Here is a 14,319-nt window from a genome sequence, read left to right on the forward strand (position 1 = left end):
TGTTCCCTACTCCCCAGTCAAAAATAGGTTGAAGATTTGAATTGATGTTTCTCCAAAGACCATCAATGCCTAATAGGTAAATGAAAGATATTCAATTTCATTAATCACCAGGGAATTGCAAGTGAAAACCATAAGAGATCAACACATATTTACCAGGATGTCTATAATCACAAAGAAAATTAATAAAAATTATTGACAAGGATATAAAGAAATATAAAGAAATTGTCTTAGTTACTTTTCTCATTGCTGAGACAAAATATCCTACACCCACAAGTTAAGGGAGGAGTGGTTTATTTATCTCACAGTTTCTAGAGATTTTAGTCCATAGTCAGCTGGCTCTAAGGCAGACTGGCATGGCAGAGGGCCATCACCAAAGAGAAACAGTTCATAGCAAATGGGTAGGAGATGGCAAAGCAGTAAGTAGAACCAACAAGCAGAAGCACCCTCAACAGAAACCTTCCTTCTGTCCCTTTATATTCCATCCAAGTTGTGAGACTATTTATTGATGCTACACATACTAGGGTGTGGTTTCCATTATCCAGCCCTATAACCCAAGCATCACACCCTTAATTCCAATATCACATTCTAAATCTCAGCATTGCCTTCTTATTCCACATTCACACACCCTAGATTCAGCCACTTCTGAAAAGTCTCACCTACAACCACATGAGGCTTTGGGGGGACATCTATACAAAAGCCACAGCAGAAATTGAATCCTTACTGAATAGTTTTTCTGGTGTGAAAAAACTAAAAGTGTAAATAAGGAACAAAGTGTATAATTGATATTGTGAAATAGGAAGAAAAGGTCTAAAGAAGTAGGGGAAGTGGGAGGGTTAGGGGAGAGAAAAGAAGGGAAAAGAAAAATATCATAAAAGGAAAAAAATGGAAACAAAGTCTTTTAAATAGGGAAGGGTGGAGGGGGTGAAGGGAGGGCAGAGGAATGGGGGAAAAATAAGAAACAAGATACATCATGTATAGGTACAAGATCTCAAAGATGAATATAACTTTTGTATACCTAAAATGTACCAATAAACATAATGGAAAAAAAGGAGGAAAAAAAAAGAAACTCAATCCTTATTCAATTCCTGCTGGAATTACTCTGAAAAGGGTTAACTATCTTAGAAAATAGTCTGGCAATTTTACAAAATGTTATACACAATGACCCATGACCATTTCACTGCTAAAAGCATAAACAAAATAAATGAAAATATCTCCATGTAAAAACTTGCATATGAACATTGATAATCACTATTCAAAATGGCTCAAAATTTAAACAACTCTAAAATTTATCAACTTATTACAATAGAGATACAGTGAAGTGGCTATACATAATGCAATGTTATTTAGCAAAAAGAAGAAATGAAAAATTGATACATGCCATCACATGATTGAATTGTGAAAATATTATGTTAAATGAAACTCAATCTCAAAGACCATGTGTTGTATGATTTCAGTTTTATGAGAAGTTTCCATAATTGAAAATCTATGTGGTCAGAAAGTAGATTATTGGTGTCTAATGTTGGTGAGTTTAGGGGAAATGGAGAGTTAATAGAAGTTCCTTTTTGAGGTTTAAATTGGTATTATAAAATTGACTATGATATTTGTACAACTAAAATATAACTAAATTGCAGATTTTTAATTGGTGAATTTATGGTATGTGATTTAAAGCTTAATATTGCATTAAATCATAAAATATTTAAAATTGTTATATAAAAGGCAAAAATTTATTGATCACCAACTATTATAGATAGTGTTTTATTGTGAGGATATTAAGGTATTATTTCTTAGTGATAAAACATTAGTTATCAACATCATCTTGAAATCAATTTGTATTTCATAGAATTTTAAATTTAACAAAATATGTGAGAATAACAAGAACCATAAGAAACTATGCTGATGACCTCTAAGAAATTGGAATTGTTTCACAATGATGAGACAATTGCTGAAAGACACATAGTTGTATCAACATCATTTAAAAGCAAACATCTCTAATGTAATTTTTCCCTTTTTATAACATTTTTTTCCATTGAAAGTTCATACTGAAATCTTAAAGGTTTTAAGAGATCAGGAATATGTAATGAAAACTTTAAAACAAGCTAAGTAGAAAAATAAGAGAAATTGTATACTTTAGTATATTTATGTGTTTACTAACCAAATATCCACAAGATTTTGGCCATGTTTCTCTTTTAAACTTGGTTATGGAATATTTATTCATAAGTTTAAGTGAATATTACTAAATATCATAAATTCTAAGATGTTATTAATAAAATCCAGCACATAATATCTAATATTAAAAATTATGCTATTTGTACAAAATCTTACTATTATACTTTTGGACTAAAACAGCTGTAACAAGATTGGGCTAGAAACTAATGTATTTTACATGAAACAATTCTGAGATTTTTATGGCCCCTTTAAAAGCAAAAGGATACTTGATTACTATGTATAGTCAAAGTTTTCTTCCTTGGTCAATAAATAATTTATACCAATGTTTTTTATTATTGAGCAAATATTACTCATTATTCATTTGTCTGTCAAATGAAGGGTTGATAATTGTCTTGTGTTATCCTCTTTGCTTAGGCCAATTTTTGTAGTTAGGAAGTTTCTCATTTGTTGATTTACAAGATTTTTATAAATACAGATATAATATATTACATATAATTTTATATTTATATAATTATCTAATTTTAGTCTGGAACTTGAAGCTTCATTGATTCATATATCTATTGCATAGGCTGCAAGATCAAATATATATTTTGAGATATTTATAAATCCTAGGATTGTTTGGCTCAAGTTATTTCCAAGTTTCATTTATAATAAATTGAAATACATCATACTTTTGCTTTTTTGAAATCATGGGGTAATAATTCTCAGGCCATTTTATCACTTACAAAAGTAAAGAAAGAAAAAATATCAATGTGATCTCATGGATTTTAAGTGGGTTCATTAAATGGTCTACTTTTGACTCTAAATGCTGCAGTAAAATAATATTCTTTCCCATTCCAAGTAATACTTTAGTTAATGGACAACTGAACCATGACAGATCACTACATCTTTCTTATATATTTCAGGCTGTTCAAATGCCGACTGCATCACTAGTCACTTAAAAATCAAGCTTTAGAGTTTTTCAGAATAGTTCTAAATTTTAAGCTTTCAATGTTGAATGACATCTTCCCCTGTAATTGTCCCAAGTATAGAGTTCACTATCCAAAAACAGAATTTTTTCAGATTAATATATTTAATCAATGTTGATACAAATATCTATTTATATGAAAAAATTACATATAATATACATTGTCTACACATATAATAATCAGTGCTACACATAATAATGTTCATAACTTTTCTTCTAGTTCAACCATTATATCAGCAATGATAAAAAAATTAGTTTTTAAATTTTAAAAAATTATTGCAACAAAAGACATCATCCCACTAATCTTTCTTAAAATATCCCCAGCACCTTCAATGAATTTATACTGTTCTTGTCTTTCTCTGAAATAGTTCTAGAAGTCCTGTTTCATGAGTGCCTTTAGATGGTATGATAAAAAATATGGTGAATCCTGCTGTTGAGTGTAATCTAGTGGAATAACAGAGTCACACAAACATTATGGTGAGTCCACATATACCTTAGTCACCAGATCTGACAGAAGGCAACTTTTGGTTCCCCCCACCATGTCAAAACCATGAAAGGTAAACATTTAATTTAGAACATTGATGCACTCATCGCAGACAAACTGTTTTCTATTTTCATATTGCCTATAATCACAGGATCTCTTAGCTATTATGTATTCTTACTCATATGCTAGAAGTAAAAAGTTAAAAACCAATGTATAATATTGGTCATTAATTTAATATCTATAAGAAATACAACTAAATTATATTTCTATCCATACCTTTGTAAATCTCTTCACGTTCTTTTAACTTTATATTCAATTAAAATGTAAGTTGTCTTTAAAAATGCTTACAATGACATAGTATGGACCATGAACACTTATTCCATCTTATGTCTACTTATTCAGTCTTATGTCTATTGATAAAATTGCTAAGGTTGATTAACAAAGTGTATGGTCTGTCTTAAATATCCCCCCAAAGCTTTATGTGCTCATAGGCAGGGCTTTGAGGAGCTGGCTGGATCTAGGGCATGTGATAGTGGGATTAAGTGTGTGGTACTAAATTAGTCCTCTGATGGAATTAGCATAAAGCTGGGTGTGGCTGAATGGATTTACTGAAAACAGAAGCACCACCCTGGATGTGGATGGCACCACCCAAAAGGCTTGTAGCACAGATGGAATCAAGGGAAAGGCTGCTGCTGCTTGCTGCTTCCCTGCCTTCTGCCTGCCATGCCACAGACTATTTCTCCTATGTGATGCCCTCTAGCATGTTGCTCTACCTTAGAAGTAGCTAGCTGACTGTGGACTGAAATCTCCACAAACTATGATTTGAAATAAACCTTTACTCCTTTAACTTGTGGATATCGGGTATTTTTTCTCACCAATGAGAAAGTAATGAAGATGCAAACCTTACTTGTTATTTTCAAGAACTCAGTCATTTTATTTATTATATAATATATAACTTTAACAGAACTTAAAATATCACTTTCATGTGGTTCAAATTACCATTATGTTATGTAAGTGCTTATTGGGATTAAGTCCATAATCTAAATTATTACATTTATTGTATTCATGTAGATCCAGATCTGAATCTCATTCTTCATGCTTTTGGCCATTTCTGATTACTATGATACAGTAGGTTTTTTTTTATTATAATGTGTTATTTTACACAATCTGTTATCATACAGTAATAGATACATTTGGCCTGGTAGTAATGATATTTATTATGTTCCCTTTGTGTTTGAATATTGGGTTTCAATTTGTTCCTTTATGGCGGTGATGGTAAAACTTTTATAGCTGCCAATGCAAACAAACAGCCAGTTGCTGCATGTGTGCCATAGGTTCACCACCACTGCTCTATGGTATAGTTTTCTGTGAAATCTAATGATATGTATTTTATATTTGCCATATGAAATAATTAAATATAGTTATTTAATATGAAATAGACACTTGAAAACTTATTTTAATTTAAAAATTTGTAAGCACACAATAGATGGAATGTTACTTGTTAAATAGTTTTGAAAGAGCTGTTAATGAATTCCAAAAAGTATGAACATATCTTACTTATATATTTATTTATTTATTCTAACATACTAATAAGGTGGAAAAAATAAAATTAGATGCAATAAATATTTCAAAATATTTTGGGTTAGAGGTAAATATTACACTTAAATATTAATACACTTATATATTACACTTAGTAATATTCATAAATTTTAATTTAAGCATACTAACATAATACATTTCAAATTATTATGGGAAAATATTCATCCACCTATTTTTTCAAATATCATTAATTTTGCACCTAAAATGAGAAAGTTGTTCTACTAAAGAGTAAGAATACAAACACAAGCAAATTAAAAGCAGTTTGTTGCCACACATTATGTAAAAGTTTAGCTCTATGCATAGCTTTAGTATATCTAGGAAAATGTGGGTGTTGGGATACACACCTGATAACCAATTAGAAATTATTTTTCCTTGAATTTAATCTGGTTCTAAAATAAGTTTCTAAAAACGTTTTTAAGAACAGAGATATCCCTTTTCTACCCTGCATTATGCACAAAGGGCAGGCTGGCTTTCCCCTCTGGCAAAGACTGATTTATCATGTTTCCTTTGAATTATAGTCAATCCTCTGTCCTTTCTTTCTGTATAAAACTCACTTGTAAAGATCTTAAACACAAATATAGCCCTTTAGAGAGAAATCACGTTAAAATAAACAATCCCAAAGGGAGTATAAAAAGAAATTAGTTCCATAATATTATTTATTAGAAAATATGTGTTCTACAAAATTATTTTATGATATGAAATTATTATAATAATTATAATAATTATATAATAAAATGAAGCTTTCATATATATAAAAGTGAGTTTCTCATTTACAATAGGCAAATTATTGATACAATTTGTTGAAGGTTGTAATTGTTAAGTGAAAAGACCCTGTAGACAAAATTTTCTAACTTTTCTTCTTTCTTATAGCTCATAGAAAGATCCTTTGAAGTATTTTAATATTGAAGGGGTATTGTTTATGATACATGGCAATTCTTCAGACAAAAATTATTGAAGTCACTTACAGAGTACTTTCAAGTTATGAAAATACTTTAAATGTATGTTTACAAGATAATTTTAAACATTAGTGTATTTTCATACAATTTCATTAATTATATAACTGCCACAATCTAACATATCCAATAAATCTACAGAAATTTAAATATTCTGTACAGTAAATTAAAGGTATTAAATTCATGAAGGTTTGAACTTGTGTTGTAAGTTACTATTTTAGATAGCTGTATTCTATATTGCAGTGTTTTAGAAATAGCTTGGTGGAAGAAATGAAACTTTAAAGCTGAATAAAGGAAACAAAATAAATTAATCTCCTTATACAAACAAAATAAATGGAATATGTTTTAAGTAGACTAAATATTATCATCATTTTCTTGGTCCTCAGCAACAACAATAAAGTACTGGGATGCATTTCTTAATGGAATGGTTTTTCAAGTTTTTATACAAAAACCTGAAATTGAACTACATTTGAACAGCATCTGAACAGAAGAAATAGACTGTTATCATTAAATATTATGAATTATTTTTAATTACTATTTGAAAACTTCATAGTAGACATTTAATTGTGATTATTTTATAGAACTCTAACAATTGCATTGTTTAATATAGTCAAATTGCAATCAAGGAAGTATTTTTCTTACAGAATAATATTATAATTTGAAATACATTTCTATCAATTTATTCAATACAATGTGAATATCCTTTTGGCATATCACACTAAACAAAAAGATAAACTTTTTTTCCAGTAAAATGAGCTTTCAGTCTTAGTAGATAGACTTACTAGTGTCTAATTTAGAGAACAAGTAAGCACTGCCTTTCAAGAGAACTCAATGCTGGGAATCTAATGGATGACATGGGTGGTGATGGATGAGATATTAACTTATTTCAAATAATCATAAAAGTAGTCAGTACAATTTAGGTCACACACACACACACACACACACACATACACAGAACAAGAGAAACTTCCTTCCTACCTAGGCTTCCATATATTTCCTTGGTACTCATAATCATTAAATATCAATAGCACTGTTTTTCCAAATTTCTTACTGTTCTTATCCTGCCAGTTCTGATGAACTGATAAAGAAACACTGAAGGTCAAACTTTCAAGTTAGTAAATTAAACTTGTATTCAGCCCATGCATATATACAAGACACTGAAATGGAATAACACAAACTAATAGATAACACAAAGAAAAGACATTAAAGTCAATTTCAGTACTAATGCATCACATGATAGTTGTGAGAAAAATATGAATGAAGTGAATTTTATTTTGGTGACTTCGAAGACCAAGACAATCTAAACTTTATTTTTCCAAAGCAAACTCTAATTTATGGTCTATTAGAAGAGTTATTGGTAAAGATAAAAAAGCATGCTTTTAGCTAGAAACAGAAGAAATGTCAAGTATTTCAAAACCATGAAAGAACTTACATTAATAAAGTGTACTCTTTTTTTTCCCCAGGCATTGCTATAATGGCTCTGAAGGGCAAGTGAACAAGGTATAGAAATTTTTAGTGCTACCACAGAGAAGGGCAACTGCTCTTATGCTGAGTCTAGAAAGCTTCATCCTCCAGGTAATATTCTTCCTTCCACATTTCAAGGCTACTAATGAACACAGAAGCCACTAATTAGTTACATTGCTACTACCTCTGCCTCCAGCATAAACCTAGTGAAATGTTGCAAGCAGTACTGTTAATTAACACTGAGGAAAAAGAGAATGAAATGAACAGGAAAATGAAAACAAAAATCTGAACAGCATACTCTTCGTGGAATTTTTTATTGCAGCTAAATTTAAAGTTTATAATATCTGTCAAATAATCCATGTTTTGTGTTGTGGGCATAAGAATCCTGACCTGATATATTGGGTGAAATATATTCACTGTTTATTCAGATTAGTTAGGACATTGTATTTATTCTAACATAGTGTATCATAGGTTTAATATGTTTCAGAATATTTTGTCTATGGATGCTAAATAAATTCATTAATATTCCAGAACCACAGTTTTTATCATATTTAGAATGATACAATACATTTCCTGTAGGGATTTTGAAAAGGATACATTAAGTATATCTAATATCTATAACAAAGCCTGATATATATTATGCATTTATCTTGTAGCACCATTAGCACCAGTAATGGAAAACATTGCTCTCAACTGAGCTGCTGTTTATGAGCCAAACAAAATGTAGACAATAGTTTACCTCATGCTTTCCTTTGATTTCTCCCTCTCTGTTTGTATGGGAAGTCCATCATTAATTCTTGTGAAGTATTGACCCTTATTCTTGGTCTCACCTTTGAATTCTCCCTATTCCAGTCTGGCAACAGTCTTAAAATTAAAACCTGTCCCTTATTTGCCCAAAGATTTTCAATGGCATAATATATTACTCAAAACAAAAACTAAATCCTTTGCAAAGTCCTCATAACCTTGTGACATTTGGTTCTCTAGGCTCATAAGCTATCTCTGTTCCCTTTCTTTTCCACCATATCATCTCACTTCAGTTTCCTTAACCAGAACAAACTCCTTCTCACCTTACATTGAGAGAACATGCATTTCCATCTCCCTAGAATATTCTTTACCTATTCTTCCACTAATTCCACATCATCCATTAAAATTCAGTCTAATCATCATTAGTTTAAAAGGCTTTTTATATTCAATTCTCTCATAGAATCTTATGATTTTGCTTTGTAACATTTACATATATACATATGCATTCAGCTATATCTAAAACCACATAATCACAATTGATGGTGATGATTTACTTTAAATGAAGATATTATCTTTGATTCTAAGGGCAATATCATACCTATTTAGTTCATTCTTACATCCTCAGAGCTGCCTATCACAGTACCTGGTACACTGTAGTCAACAATAATTCATCAATTCACTTATTTATTTAACAAAATATTATATAATCATTTACTCATGCATTTAAGTTACAGCAGTTTAAAAACAAACTACTGTTTCTTGTGGTGCAGTGGTACACACACCTGTAATTCCAGTACTTTGGAAGACCAAGGCAGGAGGATCACAAGTTCTAGCCCACTTGGGTAACAGTCATCTAATGAGACTTTGTGGCAACTTACTCATTTAATGAGTCTCTCTATCCAAAGAAAGAAAGAAAGAAAAAGGTTAGGGATGTAGCTCAGCAGAGCTCAGCATTAAGGCCCTAAATTCAATCCTCCGTACCACCACATAAACACACACACACACACACACACACACACACACACAGAGTTACTACCTAAACTTATTATCTAAGTGGAGTAAGTAGACAATAACTCAAAAATACATGATAAATAAATATTATAAATCTAGGCTATAAGGAATATAAAGTAATTCAAGGAAATTGAGAGTTTTGAAGAAATTGCTGTTTAAATACAGCATGCAGAGGAGATCTCTTTGGAAGTGACATTTGAGCAGAGATCTGAATGACACAGAAGAAGGAATATTAAGTTTTGATAAAATAGTACTTTGGGGCAAAGAAATTGAGAGCATGCACAAAAATCTTCAAGTCATAGTCATGCTTGATGTACTCAAAACACTAAAAAAATTTGACTCAACTTCTACAAGCATGGAAAAATAGTGGAAAGAAATGTATTAGAAAAAATATTACACTTAAATCAAATAAAGTATTGTTAAATGAGTGAATTCAGGACTGATAAGATTTACAATCCTAAAAGAATGTCCTTTGGAAATATGGGAATTAATTAACCTATTACAATATACTAGACATTTTTTCAGGACATAAAAATCAATGGAGAAGATTTGTTCTATGCCAAAAATAAGTGTGTAATATATTTTTGAAGATCATTCACGATGACATAAAATTATAATAATAAAAGGAAGTGTATGATGCCATCACATAATCATAGGGAAAGGAATAGGTACATTGTAAATGAGGAAGAGAATGTCATGGAAAGTTTAAAGATATTTCTTTGGCATGAATAAAGTTAAACTGCAAACAAGGATTACTTGGAATTTGATAGCAAGGATTCTAGCAAGGGAAATATTTGAGGAAAGTAGAAAGGAAGCTAATACACAACACATATTTAGATGAGGTGAGGACAGTTCTGTTTAACTTTGGGAAAAATGCTTAGATAGAACCTTAGAAGCTAAGTGTGAAGGATATATTTATGAGAATATGGAGCTTCAATCTGATATGCTGAAGACTTTATTGATTTGAGACTTTATTGATTAGCAAAAAACTCCACTCTGGTCTATATAGGAAAGATTATGGATAGGGAACTGGAGGTTCATATAGCTATTGAAAATCTTGTGGAAAATGAAATTCAGAAAATACTAATGATCTCAAGCTCCTGTTCAATGTGAATTTTTTCAAAAGCACAAAAGCATTGCCTTCCTCAGGAACCACCAGAAATCTCCCCTAAACTGTCTCAGACTGCACAAGTGAAGGAAATAAATGTCAAGAGCTCACTTGGAAGCTTTTTAACCTAAGCATTTATGTACATATTTCACCACATATGCCTATGGAGAAAAATGGGTGTTCTCTCTCACAAATATAGCTTATTGGCAAACTACTGCTGGGATTGCTGGGAAAATGAAGTTTTAGGTATATCCTCTAAAAGATAGAGCTCATTTTGGAAGGAAGTGGTGATGATGACCTTTAGAAACAGACCACCTGGCAGAGAAGGGAATATCAGAAGACTAAAACAGACTTCACATTCCATCCATTTTCATATACACTTTATCAATTATAAAATTAGGCTTTCATGTAATATTTAACTCGAACTAATGACCACACTACTAACATGTAAAAACACAGAATGAGAAACAATTAAACAAGTCAGTTATTTTAGAATTAAGTCCATGCTGTCAAGTACATGAAGACAGCTTCTGGCGTACCCTCATTTTACTAAGCTACATGAAACTATATTTTTTTTCAACTTTTCTTCATATTTTATGGTTACAACATATTTCCAATTGTTGTCATTCTCATCTGTTATTGTTTATGACTTTGTACTGCTTTTAAAAGTGACATTAAATTAAACAAAGATCTCAATCAAAATCTAAAACAGCACAGCGGGACTATTTCTTTCAATGATTTTGATGTTATCTTTATACTCATAAAACCAAAGTTAAAGCTAATATTTTATAATTAGTTTCACACTTTTGGACAATATAGTCTTGTCATCAAAATTTTACAGTATGTTACACATGAACCATTTCAAAGCCAAGGCACCTTCCCTGAATTGATGTTGGAATCATTCAAACAAAATTTATAGCTGTTGCTAAATAAATGAGTGAAATTCCCAAAGTAAAGATACAAATCATATTGATAGCCAAAAAAATACAAATTGTGATGTAAAGTCTGGACTTTGAACATAAAGTTCACATCTAAATAACTTTAGCAAGAAAATTAAAAATTAGACAAGATAAATGTTGTTTATGTACTTAACAATCAAACAAAAGACATGAGCAAGTAACAAAATTAACCCTATTCCAGATGTGGTAGGAAAATTGGGATGGCTTGCTACTACAACAGTTAAATAGAAAAAGAAATATAACAGAAGTTTGTTTTCAAAGAACTGATTAAATAAATTAGATGAGAATATATGCCTGATTAGACAAGGATCAAAAGAAAATATGTCATAGGAAAATAATATCAGATGCAAAACACTAATTTTGAAGTGAAATAGAAAAAACCATAGATGTACAAAGAAAACTGGATAGCAAATTTTCTTCTCTAAAATAACGACTATGAGAAATTGTAGAATATTATAGATTTTCTTCTGCAAAATAATCTGAAATCATTTGAATTTCAACAAATGTGACACAAAATATGTCATTCAAAGCTAAACTAAATATGAAGCCATGTAGAATAGAGAGTGCCTTAGAACTCTTTTACATTTCTCTTTTAAATGCATTTCCTTTTAGAGTACCCATTTAAAGTCTTTATAGAAAAATTATTGTTGATATTATACAGTACAATGCAGAACAGATCAAGCAGCTGCAAGTAACACATTTTTATTACCAAATTAATAATTTCAAACTACACCAGAAGGGACCATTTTCCCATTGGATATGAAAGCATATTGTTCCTTGTCTCAGCTAAGCCAGGAATCCCTAATTGTAATGAAAGGTGCCTAATTAAATGACAGCAATTGGACTTTGATATTTTGGTTAATGAAGTACTTGTTTACATTGATTTTGTATGGTTCATGTAATTTCTAAAGTAAGACTGTGCCATGTTGTGAAATATTTCTAAAGAAGGATTTGACAATAGAATTATAAATCATGAGTTGCCTTTTCATTTCTACATTTTCATCTAATTTACTAATAAGCTTAAAGGATTAAAGAATAAAATAATACTGAAACCGTGTTTATGAATAACATTTAGAATACTTTTAAGTGTTTAAATCTCATTAAAGCTTTAAAATGTTAAATTTCAAAATCTGAATCTTGAATTAAATAGAAACCATCAAGATTAATAAGACTGATCTCAGGTAACCTCTTGATTTGGAAAGGAAAAGGTCTGTAATACTTTAAAATTAGTTGCTTCAATAATAACAATAGAACCCTTACTAATTTTGATAATAATAACAAGAGAAAAAAGTGATAGCATATACATAGGGCTTACTCTAAGCCAGAACATATATGAAATGCTTTTGGGATAATTTTTTCTGCCATATAAAATATGATGGGTATCAAACACTTCAAATGGGTTATTCTGTTTTAGAATGGAAGTTATGTAAAAACAAATTCCAGAACATAATTATCACATGTTTAAATTGTACTATTTGAATGACTTTTATAATCTATAAGGATGGTAAAACTGGTTATGAAATAAAAATAAAAAAGACAAATATAAAATTGGCTTAAGATACCTTAAGAATATTTACTGAGTGATAGTCACTCATTTTAAAATTTTGAATTATGAAAATACTATGAAAAGTCAAATTTATACAATGTAGATTGTTATAAATATCTAAATATTCTCCTTTAGAATATAAATTCCCAACATACTGCTCCAGAGTCTTATATTCACTGTTAAATGAACACTATACATTATACACTACAACTGTAAGTTTTTATTCCAAATCCGATAGGCCTAGCTAGTTGTATCACATATAACATACTCTAACGGAAGTGTTGAAAGAAAAATACAGAAGACAAAATAAAGGCAGGTGTGCAAATAGACATAAAAAAATAGATATACTGGCAGCAAGTAAGAAAACTTGGCTATACAACTTTTAAAATTCCAAGCAATCAATATCAACATCTATATTGCCTGCAAAGTATGAATACAGGAAGAAAAGCAATAAATATATTATGAAATTTGCTTTCACATGGAATTATACAACAATACTATTATAATAGTAATATTCTAATATAATATTACAATAATATTTCTCATAATATTTGAAAATAAAAATGTGGTAAGCATACAACACTTATTTTAAATTTTAAAAAGTTGTTCAATATCTACACAGGTATTATTTTCACCTTTGATAATATAGCATACATCTCTAGTATTAAATACTAGATTTCCTTACCATTGTGTAGCTGTGGGCCACCTTCATTAATTCGATACATCCTTGGGCATCTGCGAATGCTCGGATTCCTAAGCAGTTGGATGGATGCAGAAGCTTCATGAGGAAGTGGCAGCATACTTCTACTACTTGCGGAAGCTGAAGAAGGCATGCTGCAGCAAGAAGGTTCTCAATGGTGTCTTCCTTTAATTCCAAGCAACCTAAATGGAAGTGAAGACAAATATGGAACAGTTTTTAACATAAAATAATACGTAGAAATGTATCCTTCAAACAGTAGGCTAATGTGCTAGAAATTAGCAGACTAGGTTGAGAACTAAGATAAATATATCTCAGAAAATGCTAGAAATTGTTTTAAGCACTATGCATTTCTTCATATAATACTCAAAATCACCCAGTAGATGTAAAAGCAGTTTCAACTAAAATATCTATATCTATTTTGAAATAACTGTGGTATTTCTTTTGATTAAGAAATATAAAAAAGAGGGAAATAATGTTCAAATTGTGTCTTCAGACATAGAGGAGCACAGATTCAGTTTCCTAAAAATCATATATTTGTATATGAATATGAAATACTTGTGTTCATTAATAATTAACATATATCTTTGAATTTATAGACATGTTTTGATCGCTAATATT

The 14,319-nt window shown here is 30.2% G+C and overlaps 1 protein-coding gene across 1 annotated transcript in view; it reads right to left on the reverse strand.

Moving 5' to 3' along the window:
* The window catches only part of Klhl1 (kelch like family member 1), a 422,969-nt gene that overhangs the window by 211,204 nt on the left and 197,446 nt on the right, over positions 1 to 14,319 (reverse strand). Inside the window, exon 4 of the mRNA XM_004844289.4 lies at positions 13,687 to 13,883. Coding sequence (XP_004844346.2) covers positions 13,687 to 13,883 — 197 coding nt within the window. The remainder of the gene's footprint in view (positions 1 to 13,686; positions 13,884 to 14,319) is intronic.

This window comes from Heterocephalus glaber, unplaced genomic scaffold (assembly GCF_053883595.1).
Source record: "Heterocephalus glaber isolate CG9 unplaced genomic scaffold, H.glaber_assembly_v1.0 deba00001577, whole genome shotgun sequence".
NCBI classification, from domain to species: Eukaryota; Metazoa; Chordata; class Mammalia; order Rodentia; family Bathyergidae; genus Heterocephalus; species Heterocephalus glaber.